General features: G+C 37.6%; 1 protein-coding gene across 1 annotated transcript; it reads right to left on the bottom strand.

Moving 5' to 3' along the window:
* Nucleotides 1-780: 780 nt before the first annotated feature.
* LOC139685916 (uncharacterized) lies at nucleotides 781-14351 on the bottom strand. Its single transcript, XM_071583049.1, has 2 exons — nucleotides 14210-14351; nucleotides 781-2959 (listed from the first exon to the last, which is right to left on the bottom strand). Exons 1-2 carry the CDS (start codon nucleotides 14286-14288, stop codon nucleotides 1194-1196), a joined length of 1845 nt encoding a protein of 614 aa, XP_071439150.1. The 5' UTR covers nucleotides 14289-14351; the 3' UTR covers nucleotides 781-1193.
* Nucleotides 14352-14634: the final 283 nt, after the last annotated feature.

Below are 14634 nucleotides of genomic sequence, written 5' to 3'. Positions count from 1 at the left end.
AAAGCTTGCTAACCTTTCCTTGAAATTTCAATTTTTGGTAGTATTCAGAGGTAACACATACTGCGTACGTCAAAAATATAAGGCAATTTCTCTTTTTCGGCAATATATAGGCAAAAAAATAATTTTAGGTTTATCAATTTTAAAAGCGTTGACCTCTCAGTTCTGCACCGACAGCGTCCAATGACATTTATGTTTTCATCAGCTCAACTTTTGATTTGAGATGCATTAAAACCATCAAGCATACTAAATAATAATTGTTCGAAAAATTGTACGAAATTCATTACTGGAATTTCACTTGCGTTGGCCTGCCAAGTTGGGAAAAGTGAGTGATCATATTTACCTCGATACTGCGAGAAAACTATTTGGCACACTTTTCAGGTTCAACCCAAATTATGTTTCGCCGGTATCATCTGCACTTACCTAAAAACTGAGTTAAAAAAATGATTCCCGTCATTGAATCCTTTTCATGAATCTTTATAAATATAAATCATGATATTCTTTTCAGTTTCTTGCTAAGAGTAATCGCTGTTTTCCAAAATTTGCGAACTCTTGAGCCTCCTAATGCATTCAACCAAGCGACGCTATATCGAATTACCAGCTCCGGTTCGAGGAAGAGGATGAAATTTCGGGCAAAAGCAGGAGGGAAGGAAGTTAACTGTTCATCTGAGGGAACTAGAAACTCAAATGAAGGAAATATCTTAATTTTCTAGTCTACATGCATTGAGAAAAAACAACGAAATGCAGTTTTATTTGAACAATATTTTATTTCAGCTCTATTCATATTTAAAATGTAGCATAAAAAATATATTACAGAGTAAAGAGAACAGAATCTGCGATCGAACCGCAAAGACAAAGAAAAGTCGTAATGCATTAAAAAAGAAAAATCAATGAGTCCTTTCTTGGTGCAATTACAGGTGTTTTTAGGCACCTGTCACTAGTGTAACATTAAAATATACTGGATAATCGACTAAATGCATTTAAGCATTGATAAAACTTACTTATGCAGAATCATTGCGTTACTGCTACGGCACTATATTAATCGTTCGTGATTGTACATATTATACTTTTGGAAGGTATTTAAGTCATCCAAAGTCTCTAATCTATGCTGGAGTCAATTCTTTAAAATCTCGTGAAGTTGTTTACTTGCAGGAATTACGCATGTGTTGTGAAATTTGCTTTTTGGTTTCACTAGCTTATTTCATTTGGGAGTTAATATCCAACGGCTTGTGTATCATTATTTTAATACCACCTCCTTCATGTTTCCCAGGCGACATTCCTCCTCCTGCTTCAATCGATTCTACTGATCCGGGAGGTAGATTCATCAAATCCTCACTAATTGACATTTCTACATTTCGATTCTTCTTACTTGTTGGGCTGTTATCAATGGTCTCTTTTAAAAACTTTAATAAATTTTGTAGGGATTGGATTAGCATGCCAGAAAACGATGAGGAAAAATCTAATTGTGATTTTGTTATGCTTGGCCACAGTTTTTGAAAATCCAGATAATTGGATGTTTCGGAAGTTGTTGCAAAAACCCCTCCTTTTTTAACCTTTCCGTTCAAATAAAGTGGCATGGAAATAGATTCTCCTTCGCCTAGGAATCGTTTATTATTTTTTAGTTCTTGTGGCGATATCAGCTTCTGGATACTACTCAATATTTCTTTCAAATCATCCAAAAATGATTCACTGTTATCATCTTGAGGTGTGGCAGATCTTAATGCTAATTTTTTATCTTGGCCTTCAGAAAAATACGGAAACCAGTTATTTCCTTTGTTAAATTTAATTGAATTGGCGTCTGGTTGCTTAACATAGTTTTTCAGTATCTTTAAAATTTCATCTTTTATTTTTTTAATGTCTAGCAGCATATTTTTCTCCTTAATGTAGAGTTCATGAGCAGAATTAGATTCTCTTTTAGGGGTTTCAATTTTTTTATTTTCATTGTTTGTATTCATAGCCACATTGCTTGTCCATCTAGATTTTACTTCCTGCACATTGTCTTTAGCCCTCTGGTATAGTTTTGCAAATTTGTTCCATATTCCCTGACTCTTCAATTCTTCCAAAGTTTTGACAAACTCCATATTTAAATTCTTGTGATCCTCCACACCGTAGTCAGCCATTCCATCCTCATAGTCAGACTGCACATCGCCTCTATTCCTCGTCAGGGTGAATGTTTTAGGCGGCATAAAATACTCCAGTAAGTCTTCTAGGTGTTTTTTGCTAGTATATGTGCTTGCTTTTTCGGATATTCTGGACTGCTGTTGAGTTTTTCCTTTGTATGGGTCGGGTGGATGTGGCGAGTGCTCCAAGCTGTAAGTACTACTGTTTTCTGTCGCAGCAGTTTTATCATATTTCGCCAATGACCTTAGTCTGTTATCATATTCATAGTTAAAGCTGCTTTTGAGAGATTGTAACCGTGGCATAGCAGTGACTGATTCCGTTTCTTGAGGTCTGCTACCATCAGCCCAGGGAAAATGGACAAAAGGGATTCTGGGGCGCCAACGGTACTGGGTGAGGTCTGAGGGTGGAGAATGAAAAATCTTTTCCAAGATTTTGTCCAATACTTGCGCATCGTCCTTCGGAGTTAGATTGGCGAGCTCCGAGGAGGGAATTACGTGATGCATAGGAATGAAGGGTGTCTCTGGTACGCTGTGCTTCGATATGAAACTCTGATAACGTTCATTTGGGGTGTAATTATAATCATACGCTTCTTTATCTTGCTGTATTTGCGACAAGGCGGAGGGAGGATCTTCATAATTTGGCGGGACTAGCTCAATTCGCGGATCAGCTTCATCGGGGTGCTCAGAGATGGAGTAGACGTGGACGGCAGGCTGTGATTCCGCAGCCGTTGGGGCCACACCAATGACGTCATCACTCTCTGATCCCGGGAAAGCCGAAGAACGGTCGATGCTGGGGTGGGAGCTGAGGACGTTGTGTTTGGAATATGCAGTCCGTCCGTGCCCTGATGAAGAAAATATTTAAAATTAATTAGGTTTGACTAACTCATTACGTGGAGTAGAGATATTAGCCTTTAATTAGATACATCAATGAAAATCGATTCCAATTCCATGCACTGCGGAACGGTTAAAGCGTATTTTATGATTTTTCCGTGGAATACATACTTTTTACGTTACAGTACGTTGTGATGCATTTTTTCACCTAATTAACCTCCATACAACACGCCACTGTGGCAAATAATTAGAGTTTCTCATAAAATTAAACATATTTAAAGGGAAATGAAAATTATGGCAGTATCAGTCGCTGCACCAATGCCTTTAAATCCACCAAATTGCGTATTTATATTTTTAGTACGCTGCCATGCAATGTCGTCAAGCATTTCCCCGGAGAGAGGAAGAGAAACATTGAAATAATCGATTATCCCTTAATATTATTTCAAGTTGTCATTCGACACGAAGCTTGTTGAAAGTGCGATGCTTGCTTTGTTTTAAATAATGGGTAAAACCATTACTTTGGGCATAGGAGATGGAATTGAAACTAGAGTAAAGAAATAGGGCATTTTTCATGGCCATTCTTCATATCTCTTGGATATGCATTTTATTGAAACCAACCATAGCTCAAAATTCTTTCGTAATATTTATTTAGTACCCTGCAAGCCACCGCTAGGTTGTGTGGCATGAGGTTATAACACCCGAGATAACTTATTACCCGAAATACTTTTCCCCTCCTAGCGCGGTTGGACAACGTTATCCTCATCCCTTATCGTTCGCGGGAAATATAGCATCTCAAGTCCATCGGTTCTACGCTTGATCTCTCTAATTTTATTGACATCATCTCTCCTACCCTAGTACGATGGGGATAATAATACGTTTTCAACAAGTATTGATTAATTATATAGATACCAAATGCCGTTGTCTCTATCATTTAAAACTACAGTAAAAGGGCACAGAAAATAACGAAACCGAAACTGCAAAGGTCGTCTCCATTTATTGGTGATTATTTACGATTTTCATTGTTACACCTAAATATGAATGCAGATTGGTAATCAATCCACGTTATATCTTTGTGAAATATTCATTAAATTATTTTATGTTTTTCCAAATACACGTTCAACTGTATATCAAAATATGGCGTAATTATAATCAATACTATAATTATAAAAAGTATTATTATAAAAATATATATACTTTTGACATAAATATAACAAAATCTTAAATTATGTGGGAGAATATATATTTCTGATCTTTTGAATATCAACTTTCATGTGATTGAGTCTAAAACCATGATATAAATAAGAGGTATTATATTTTTATTGAAGGCGTATGTGCATTGTTTTTGAAGGTGAAAGCCTGAAGGAGCTCTAAGAGCAAACCGGTTTCGATCGCCTTCTCTCTTTAAGCTTGTCAGCATTTGATGGGCGTATTGAATTAGCCACAAAATATTTACCTAAAAAAATTGCATAGCATCTCTTGAGATTTGTCTTATGGCATCCTTTATCTCCTGTTCCCAAATTACGTTTTTTATTTATGTCAAGTTTCGTCATTCTCAGTCATAGAGCTCTTGTTCACATTCAACCTCAGTTAATAAGATTCCTACTCTCTAAACAGATCTCCACACTGTGCTCTTATTTTCTATTTTTCGTGTATTATTTTCCCCTCATTCTTATTTGATTAAATAATTCACTTCCGGCACCACATTTCGAAGATCACTATTGTTTGCTTCTCTACTACGCTAATGATCCATGTCTGAGATCCTTAGTTTATCACACAAAAGTTTCCATTTAATGCCACCTATCTGTAAGAGTTACTTCTTTGAGCTTTTTCATCAAAATACAACATTTATTATTGGAAATAATTATCAAGATGTGATTTCTGTCCATTTCACCTTCTTAAAAGTAGCTGGTAAGGTATCTTTATGTTGAATATTGGTGCATCTTCACCTAAGTTAACACTCATTGACACCCTTTGCTGCTACCCGTAAATAAAGAATCTAACCCATTTATCCATGAAGCAATTTTTTCTGGCAATTCGTGTGTGCAACCATTTCATCGGTATTATTTATCGAAACAGGATTTTTATAATGTGGTAATTATATTATAGCTGCGGTTTAGCTTGATATCATTATTAGCCCTTAAAATAAAATTTTACTGATTATATTCATGTATTATTTTCTAACCAAGACTCTAGCTTAGTCATGGCTTCGAGAATCATTCGCTTTGTCTCCTCAATTTGTTGTGTGGCTGTTTTTCCCTTGGTCTCTCCCCTGGGACATTTCCTTCCCTTTTCGTTTACTATGTCCCCAAATTGGTATAAATATAACGTGGATTTAGTTGTGTATTTTTTAAATTGTTACAAATGATTATAATCTGCTGCTTACTATGTAAATGAATGCTATAAACATTATGATCGTATGTTCGATTATTTAATCTTGAAAACGTGCAATAGCTACTATAGCGGGCGAAAGTTGAGCTAGTTTAATAATTTTAGCAAAGTTTTAGATAAGTTGAGGAAAGGTAATTGGTGTTCTTGGAAAACGGAAAGATTATATCGTTGCCGTTTCTATTCATATCTTCTAGAGGTCAGAATTTTTCTCAAGCGTTTTCCCTTATCTTGCACTTAAGAAATTTGTTTTCAGTTTATTCCACCACTTATGAAGTGAAATGTTATAAAAGTTATCTCCGAGTGAGGAAGAAATTGCTTCTTTACTTTTACCTAAAAATCCTACCTCCACTGAAATTATCCGCCCATTTCCTAATGGCGCAAATTAACTCAGCAGATATGCCCCCATCACAAATACTGCTACTATGGAAAAATGGGGCAATATAACAATGATAATTATTTATAGGGTATAATTAACAGGTATTCGAAAAGTAGTGGAAGTGGATGAGAGGAACGAGTGGAAGTCAGTTGCGAGAAACTTAAAATATTTTTCAACGAAACATCGCTACCTCATTTTGAATCTATGACTGCAAGCACTTTGACAGTTAGGAAGAGAATACGAACGTGCCCTGTGCAATGTATGGGTCTCATTTGAAAGGAATGCCCACAAAATCGCTCAACAGCTAGATAAGCTAATATATAATAGGAAGAGAGGACTGCTTCGGAGGCCATCGGGATAAATTCAGTAGGGAGAGAACTGCGGAAAGGGCAAAGGGCCTCTTGTAACTAAAGAGATGTGAGATATCTATACTCCAAGTGAGACTAAAATCCTTCCCATTTGCCTCTCTCTCCTGATGAATATGACCGATTCTGAGGCGTAAAAAAGGCCCAGAAGAATTGCCACAAGGGGATTTGGATTGCTAGCAGAAGAATTTTCGGGGCTGGAGTGTTCTACCCCATTAGGCAATGTCGGTGGAAAGGAAACTCGTCGGAAGAGGGAAGCTCCAGCGGGGGACATACTTCTCGAAATATCGGGGCCGCGGAGGGAAAGGTTCAATTGCTCTACTCGCGAAACGTAGATGTGACGTTGGCTCATTCCCCAAGGTCGCCCTCAGAGTGAGAAGAGGGAAACGGAGGGGAAATTCGGTAGAAAGGTTTAGTAGAGACATGAAACACACGTGGGAGTGTTGCGTTAAAACACACGTGCTTCAGAAGGGCGGCAGTAAATGAATTCCGTGGAGCTCGAAGGACGGAAGAACTCATCAGAGAGGGGTGAAATAGTTTATGTAAATGCGTTCTGTCATTGTGGAAGAGTGACTAATAGAAAATACGATTCCTGGGCTTAGTAAAATGGGAAAAGACAGTTGGGATGTATCTGAGGAGCAACTGGATGTTGATGATGATTCTTTCTTGTGCTCCGCTGCCCATATAAGCCTGCTGTCTGCTTACCCAGAGGTATCCAACTTCCCATCAGAATTGGCGAACATCCGGAAAATGAGGAGTCTGTTGGTAGATCTCAGAGGAAATTAAAGCGACGCAGAAGCCGACATAAGGGAAAGAAGTTAAGGAGAGGAACCAGAAAAAAGAAAGGCAACGCCAGTGACAGCTTATCTGGTGTCAGCTCGTCAGTCGGCAAAAACCGAGTCTACGTGAGTACATTTTTCATTTTATTTTATTTAGTTGCAATAAAATTGATGTATCAAAATTTTATCCTGCAAGCCACCGCGAAGGCGTGAGGCAGGGGATATTAGGTCACCAGCCATTTGGTTGGGCATCTTTTCAGAAAGTTTGAATTTTCGCAGCTCATGTTTCCTACTGCTATGGTCACGAATTGTTTCGAGGAAAAACGAATGCCATAAAAATATTTTTTCGGCGGTAATTTCCCAGGAGTCATAGTTGAGGCCTCGCATGCTAATATAACGAGGGGCTAGAACTATTCATACCCTCTGAGTAAGCGTTAAACTCATAAGATTCATATTTACATGTTATTAATTCATTTGCGTAATTTACTTGCCTTCAGTGGGCGTCACAACGTAATATTTCAATAGTGGTACGATGCTTTACATGCATGTTCGTTTCAAACGACTCTTCACCAAGTGGGCAGCTTATCTTGTACTTCTCTCAGTTCCAAAATTTGGCTCTTCTTCTTAGGGGCCCACATGCTCCACGCATGAGGCATGACCGCATTAACCTCGTCTTTACTTTCCTTTCGAATACTTCCCCACCAAACTCTACATTTTGAAAATGCGGTCCGACAAACGTTTCTTACGTTTTTCATCCAGACTAGATCTAGAACCGGGGTTATTTGAATCCCCAAGTATTTCAGTTTGTCCGGTGGGTGTGAGATTTTATGGATTTATTTTCCTACAAATGCACTTGAATTCACTGGAGACCTCCTCTTACACGAATCAACAGTATTGCGGTAAATGTAAATAGCTATCCCGTAGAGAGAGACGCTCCTATTAGTATGAGGCGTTTACGTTACGAACGCACGTGAGGTGAGGGGGATGTGTGTGTGTGTGTGTGAATGGTGGTATGCACAGTGTTAGTGCGTATTGCTTTTCATTTTTTTTTAAATGTGACATGAGGTTTAATCTATTTCATGGTCTCCTACCTCTTCAGAGTGAAATCCTCTCGGGTCTTCCACCGAGTTAGTGTCTCCATTACTGCCGACGTTTCGATAACCGACTCAGCTACCCAGACACTAAAAGAGAGGATTTCACTCAACTGCTACCCCGGGAAAGCACAAGATCTTTCACTCTTCAACCTCTTCAGTTCGTCATTTTCCATGTCATTCATCACGGTTAATTGGCGAGTGCTTTCGCTGAGAGGATTCCAAGGGTGGTCCACCGCGACCTTGACCCTAGCCAGTCACCCCGTGTCACCCAGTGCCAGTCACCCTCGACCTACACATTTCCTGTTATTTTTCCCTGCCTTATCACATTAATTTTTATCCCTGTAATATGTGGTGTAACGATTAGTTTTTGTGTGGTCCTTGAAAGCACTTAAGCATTGCTGTGGACATGTAAATACTTCCTCCCAGCATTACGTACATCGTTTTCTTAAGTTCATTCTTTCTGTCAGTTCATCATTCTTTCTAACCCTCTAACAATTCCATCCAAAATGTTTATTCTGCTCTGTTTCCCCTGCTAAAATATCATTCTTTCTTTGTTCAGGTCTTACATCATCCTGCTTCTCAGTAGATCCTTTCACTTTGGCTCCCTTCACAATTTTTTTTACTGTTTCCTCTACCATATTCAACTCTTATTCGTTTGACTTTCGTTTTATCCAGGTTGTTTTTCCATTCCACTGCATGCTCATATCAGGAAGCCCCAATTGACGTTTATAATTATTCCTCAAGGGATCTATTTCATAATTTAAAAGGCTTTTTTCCACATTAAAGTCTTCACTGAACTTTACATCTTTAGTTTGTGTTCCACTCATTAATTCTCTGCACTTTATGCAGTTTTTTCTTATGCTAATCACTCTTCAAATTCCCTACTCCCGTTTTGGTCCAAATTACTGCTGAACAATCTCCTTCATATGGCCTAATATATACCCTGCTACTTCAGTACATTCGGCCTGCATTCCTATTTTCCCAGAATCGTATTATTTTCTTTAATGTTAATTTTGCAAAAACCAATTATATCCTCCACTTGAGCGAACAATTGACTAATAGCTATGCCAACTATCTAAATAAGGCTTTATCACCGTCAAAGTTGACTTCAGTATGTGTGAGATCTGAAGCTGTGGTGATATGGTTCCCACATGCCAATGATTAATCAGTTTTTCTTCATCGGTGAAGCGATAAAGAATGGCCTATTGTACTGTTTTTGTAAAGCGCTCTCACCGTCAATGAGAACAATAAAAATAATATTGAGATTTGTTACTTCCATCCGTCTTTCACTGAATCATTAATTAGGGCTGCGTAGGTATTACCTGTTCAAACAGCCTTTTTCACCTTCATTGCTAGCAACACTTTTTTCTCGCTCCCTTTTCTCTGGAACCAAGCTATCGTTAACCACGTTATTTTCTCTCTGCATTTCAAGGCTAACTGGTATATTGTTAGTTAGATTCCTTCTCGTATTTTTTATGCATTACATGAGTAAATATTAATTACATTCGTAAAACTATAGCTTTATTATTTGCAGTTGTAATCATTTCACTTGCTTTGAATCGTGTCTCTTGTTTCTCTTGTCTCTTTTGTTAAAAGTATTACTTTTATTAACCTGCAAGCCCTATTTTCCTGACCTGAAAATGTCTTCATTTGCAGTTTTTATGATGCTTTTTCATTTGTCCTCCAGATTATTTACTGAGTTTTTATTTAGAACTCAATGCATTCTTCACATTGAAACCAAGATCATGATATTTCATTTTATCTTTACTTTCTTCTATATTTTCTATCAGTTAAAACATAATCCATGAATGAATATTAATTTCATATTCACCTCTTCACCTGTATATTTATATCATATTCACTACTGTTTCCTTTGTGGCCCTCTTTTTTGGCCATTCGCACCTCTCGTCTACAATTATCCTGCTTATAAATGTATGACTGGTTTTTATTTATCTTTTCATTTTATTTCAGTTAAAGCTTCTACATTCAGTTTTCGCTTATCCTTTAATCCGTTTGAATGTGAAGTGGCATTTCATAAATGATACATTATGATTCGAATCTCCTCCTTCCCACGGGAAGTTATGCAAATTTATGATGCTGTTCCTGTACATATGCATGTTTAACGGTGATGTAATCCAACTGGTACCTTACTCTATCTCCCGGGATTCCCGTAAATACCACTTACACATTAGACGGTGTATTTGAACCTGGCGTAAGTAATAATTAAATATTTTCTCCTGTTCAAATCAATTTTTTCCTTTCCGCGGTCTTAAATTTTTTCAACCACCACCTCCTCCCTATCTCTCCCTTCGATTACGACGAGGTCCCAGCCGCCCGTAACTTTTAAGCGTCTCTTTTGATGAATGCCTACATTATTACCTCTCGCTGGTGACATAAACCTGCCTCTTTCTCCCCTGCAACTGATTGTTGTCAACTTAATATATAGTAGATTTGTCAGATTTGCTTTTATCAATGCCATCACTCAGATGTTTTATATTTCCTACCCCTCTCCCAAATTTTTTACTTGGTAACTCGGCTTCCCCGCGTCAACTTTTGTCTTCCAGATAAAATATCCCTACGATTGTCCCCTCAATTATTCTCGTTGCCTTTCCATCGCACTTCATACAAACCTCTAGATTTCCTGTCATCATTTATTGCTTGTTACTTGTTCTCAATCTCGTTCTAACATTACCTGCCTCCATTTCAATCGTTGCGTCTTATGTGGGGGTTATTTCAGCTGTTGATTCGCTCGAGCAAAGAATTCTTGTAATGGCGCCTCAGTGACCTTCTTTCCCCTGACAAACGTCCAAGTGGGCTTGGTTCCGTATTTTCCCAGAGTCATTGTTCTTAAGTTTCCGTTCATCATGTCTGAACAAAATTAAAAGAGGTGGTTGCCATTGCCTTTCTCGATAGTATTTTCAAAGTTTCTTCCATCGGCCCCCTGGTTTCTTAAGTCGGTCCCCAAAGTTTCTTAAGTCGACCCTCTGATAGGATCAAAAGTTTGTGCTGGAGTACAGGCATCAAATATGGCTTCTATTCCGGCTCATATCCAAAGATCTATCCGGCATGGGGGAACTTATGAGGAATAATCGTCATTCTTCACGCCATGGCATTTGTAGCAGTCGACGTAATTCGCTAGGCTTTTTGCCATATCGTTGTTGTAGCCACAGAGGTGGTACTTTGCCTGATATAATATGTTTGTGCTTTTATTGCCACTCTTTGTTTGAGCCTGGGTTATCGGCTGTCATTCCTCCTGCTTAACTAACATGCCCAGATTTCAAATTCAACGCATCACATGCGATCTCCTCATTTTCCAGCATTGGTTAAATATTTTTTTTATATTCTCTGCTAAAATCAATAAGTCAAGGTACACTCGATGGATTCGGTGTGAGCTGCTTATAAAGTTTATATTTTAGAAAGGTATTGGTGAACATTTTTGCTCATTTCTCTGTCTCGGAAAGTACAGTTTTAAATTCCATTCTCTGTACCTGTTATTTTAATGGCACTGATATTTGATCCTTTATGACTTACATACAAATCGATGCGGGGGTAAAAGTACATATAGCTACTTTGTGAACGCTGACGTTGCAAAGCAATTATCTTTTCCATCCAAATTATGTACCTCTTGGCAAATCATTATTAGTATTTTGATATTTATATCCCAGATGCTTTCTCTAATCTGTTGGAAGTTGATCGAATTGTTTAAATTTGAATCACTTTCAGATAGATCTTAATGCTTATTTTTTTGTGCCTCTGTTTGGTAAGAATGGTTTAGGGTACAACCAATCTCCCATTGCAATTTAGGTTTTCGATACCCGATAAAATGTTCCCAACGAGATTTGTAAAAATACATCATCTTAGTGAAAGAAATATGACCAATTTAGATAAATATATATTTGATTATTACCAATGATTTCCAAGATGAAAATATGATTAGAGTTAAGATAGAATTCTAACACATGAACCTTATGGACGCAGTTGTAAAACAGCACCAATCCGACAGAATGGCCGCGTGTGACTCACAAGCACTTCAACAAATAAATATTTAAGCACCGACGGCTGAAAATAATTGTATCGCGATTGTCTAATACAAAAAAGTTTTGATCATCTTGCCATTATATTATAAGGAGAAAGCCATTCTGTGTTGTTTTCATGCTATCCATCGCAAGAAAGATAGGGACTTCAGTCTGATAGAATGAGATATGGGATAGGGTAGTTTGAGGAAATACTTCTGGCATGCGATCCCATTAATGTGATGTATACATTTTTCATATCTCCCACAGAACCTCCTCGTTTGTCACTTTAATCACAAACCGCTATCGTATTGACCATGTGTTTTTTTCCCAGGAAGTGACAGAATTTCTAAGAAATACGGAAAACATACCTATCGTTATCTCATACGTTTTCCGCTTTTGATTAACCCTAATAAGCACAGCTCGAGTCTACGAAGAAATCTTTCGTGCAATTTGTAAATCAGGCAAAACAGTTCTTGGAATTAAGCAGGCGTCGTCGAGCTGGATTTAATGTTTTCAGTCATATATTTTATTCATATTTGATATTTACAAATGCTTAGAAGATGCAGAAGCGTACAGGAATTTGGGTTTTATTGTATATCAAAATTTCAATGAATTTAGTTGTTTTCAAAGAAAAGACGCTGCTCCGCTAGTGATCTGTTCGCGGATAAGTAGAGGGTTGGCGTTCTAAACATTGACGGGTGCTGCAGTTTTCCTTTCATCCCATGATTTAGTTGGATTTACTAATGCCGCCATTTCGTATCTTTGGATGAATATCTCATCTGGTGCAGAGGGTATTTTACCGTCTCACTAATTCGAGTTTTTCATGCTTGAGATTATACTGAACGAATCAAACAAATCATATGGCCATTAAAAGAGAGATTCAAACGTTTCCCCACAGTCTAAAGACTTATGGTGGCTGAATTTATCCAGGACACGAAATCAGAGTGAAAAACTGAAGTAAAATGAGCTAATCCCAGTATTTACTCAAATAGTATAGTAAGTAATACAATAGTATTTTAAGTAATGCGTGAACTTTTTTCACTACATTCTATGACGAAGTCTTATGGAAATTTATAAATGCTAAATAAATAAGCTGAGCTAATGATTGAATTATTCCGGCTTATGTAGATTACGCAACTAAAACGTAACACACATACAGTAAGGGAATATTTCAGGTTTGAATTTCTGTGCAATTTTTTCAAATTTTAAAGACTTAGCTTTAGGCAGAATTGCATCCAACAGGAAAAAGAGATCGTGATAAAAAAATCAATGAAATTATACAGTTGGTATGTTTTTGTGAGTATAATTTACCAAAGGATATTTTGACCACACATTAGTACCTGCGAGTATTTATGGCTGTAAAATAAGGCAATGTAAAAGAGCTGATCGCTTTCTTACCTTACAAACATGGTGTAAAATCGATGGTAAAACAATTTCCACATTAATCCGGCAAATAAAATCCTTCCAAAATGTTATTTGTTTGACAACATTATCCCCAATAGACTAACTTTAATGATGCGTATAGCATTCTTACTTGATTTCAAATGTTTTATAAATAAATTAGTATTAAACTAATATCATCAGCACAGTAATTTTAGCATTTAATGTACAAAATCTTGTTGTTTTACATAATATTACAGAAAGTTGACACGAGAATTGAAGCTACACGAGAAAATAGGGTTTTACCTAAATGAGGCCCGCAGAAATCATTTTTCGCGACTCGTTTTATTGCACTGTTTTAAACCGCTTGCCTCTTTAATGACTCGATCTTACACGACTCTAATACTTGTTTGAGGGAGAATTTGCGTGAATTCAATTAATAACGAATAGAACGAAGTTCCTATATGTCATACTGGCTAAAGAAATTGCATGCCCTTTCTAGACATCAACGGTACAGCGTTCTAATCGTTGTTTTATCATATGGTTTATTGCTGTGGCGTACAGAGAGATGACTCGTAGCACAATCTGCTATTAATTAAATCACTTGAAGGATGACGGACAAGAAATTGGACTTGGAAAGAGATCTAGTTCATAAGGGATAATTAAACACTAAAAGTCTAGCAAGTAATTTTGTTGTAGGTGGACGTGAGATACGGATATTTCTTTAATGAAGGAAGTCAACTCGAAAAAAATAATTTCTTGCGGTAATCCATGCTGTAAAATTGGACTTTGCCGTGCGGGAGGGTAATTGTTCGTTGGGTGTACCAACAAGGTATGCTTAAATTAATGCTAGGTTTACTCACAATTCCCCGTCAGCCGTGCTCCATCAACTGTGTTGCCCAAGATGCAATGAAGGTATAGCATTGCGTAAAAGGTATACATCTTGTCTCCCTGAAGAACGTTGCACGACTGATTCCAAATTGATTTCAAATTCGAACGACTTACTATTCGACCCGTGCGTAAGACCACCCTCTCGCAGATTCCTCCGCATTCAGCCACTGTCACAAGTTCTATCAACTGTGGAACCGTCTGCAGTCGGAAGGATTTACTTTGGTTTTTATTTCTAATTAACTGAGAGACGTTGCGCAGGCGGATGTGTTTGATTGCCTTGGCGGATGCATGATGCGAATCCGTGCTTATTTTCAGCGTCCTTTTTTTTTCGTTCGAGCACGTCTCTCTGCCAGTGCGCTTGGGGGTGGGATTACTGGAGTTGGAACGGATCGGAAGA

Source organism: Hetaerina americana, unplaced genomic scaffold (assembly GCF_022747635.1).
Source record: "Hetaerina americana unplaced genomic scaffold, ioHetAmer1.1.p SCAF_1, whole genome shotgun sequence".
NCBI classification, from domain to species: Eukaryota; Metazoa; Arthropoda; class Insecta; order Odonata; family Calopterygidae; genus Hetaerina; species Hetaerina americana.
Note: the sequence above shows the minus strand (reverse complement) of the source record. Positions and strands in the feature narration are given on the sequence as shown.

Bases quoted from the DNA above. Each gene is read 5' to 3' on its own strand.
- LOC139685916 (XM_071583049.1), bottom strand. From the start codon at position 14,288: ATGTATACCTTTTACGCAATGCTATACCTTCATTGCATCTTGGGCAAC. The intron at 2,960-14,209 runs GTGAGTAAACCT...TTTCTTCATCAG, and splicing joins AGCACGGCTGACGGGGAATT to GGCACGGACGGACTGCATAT.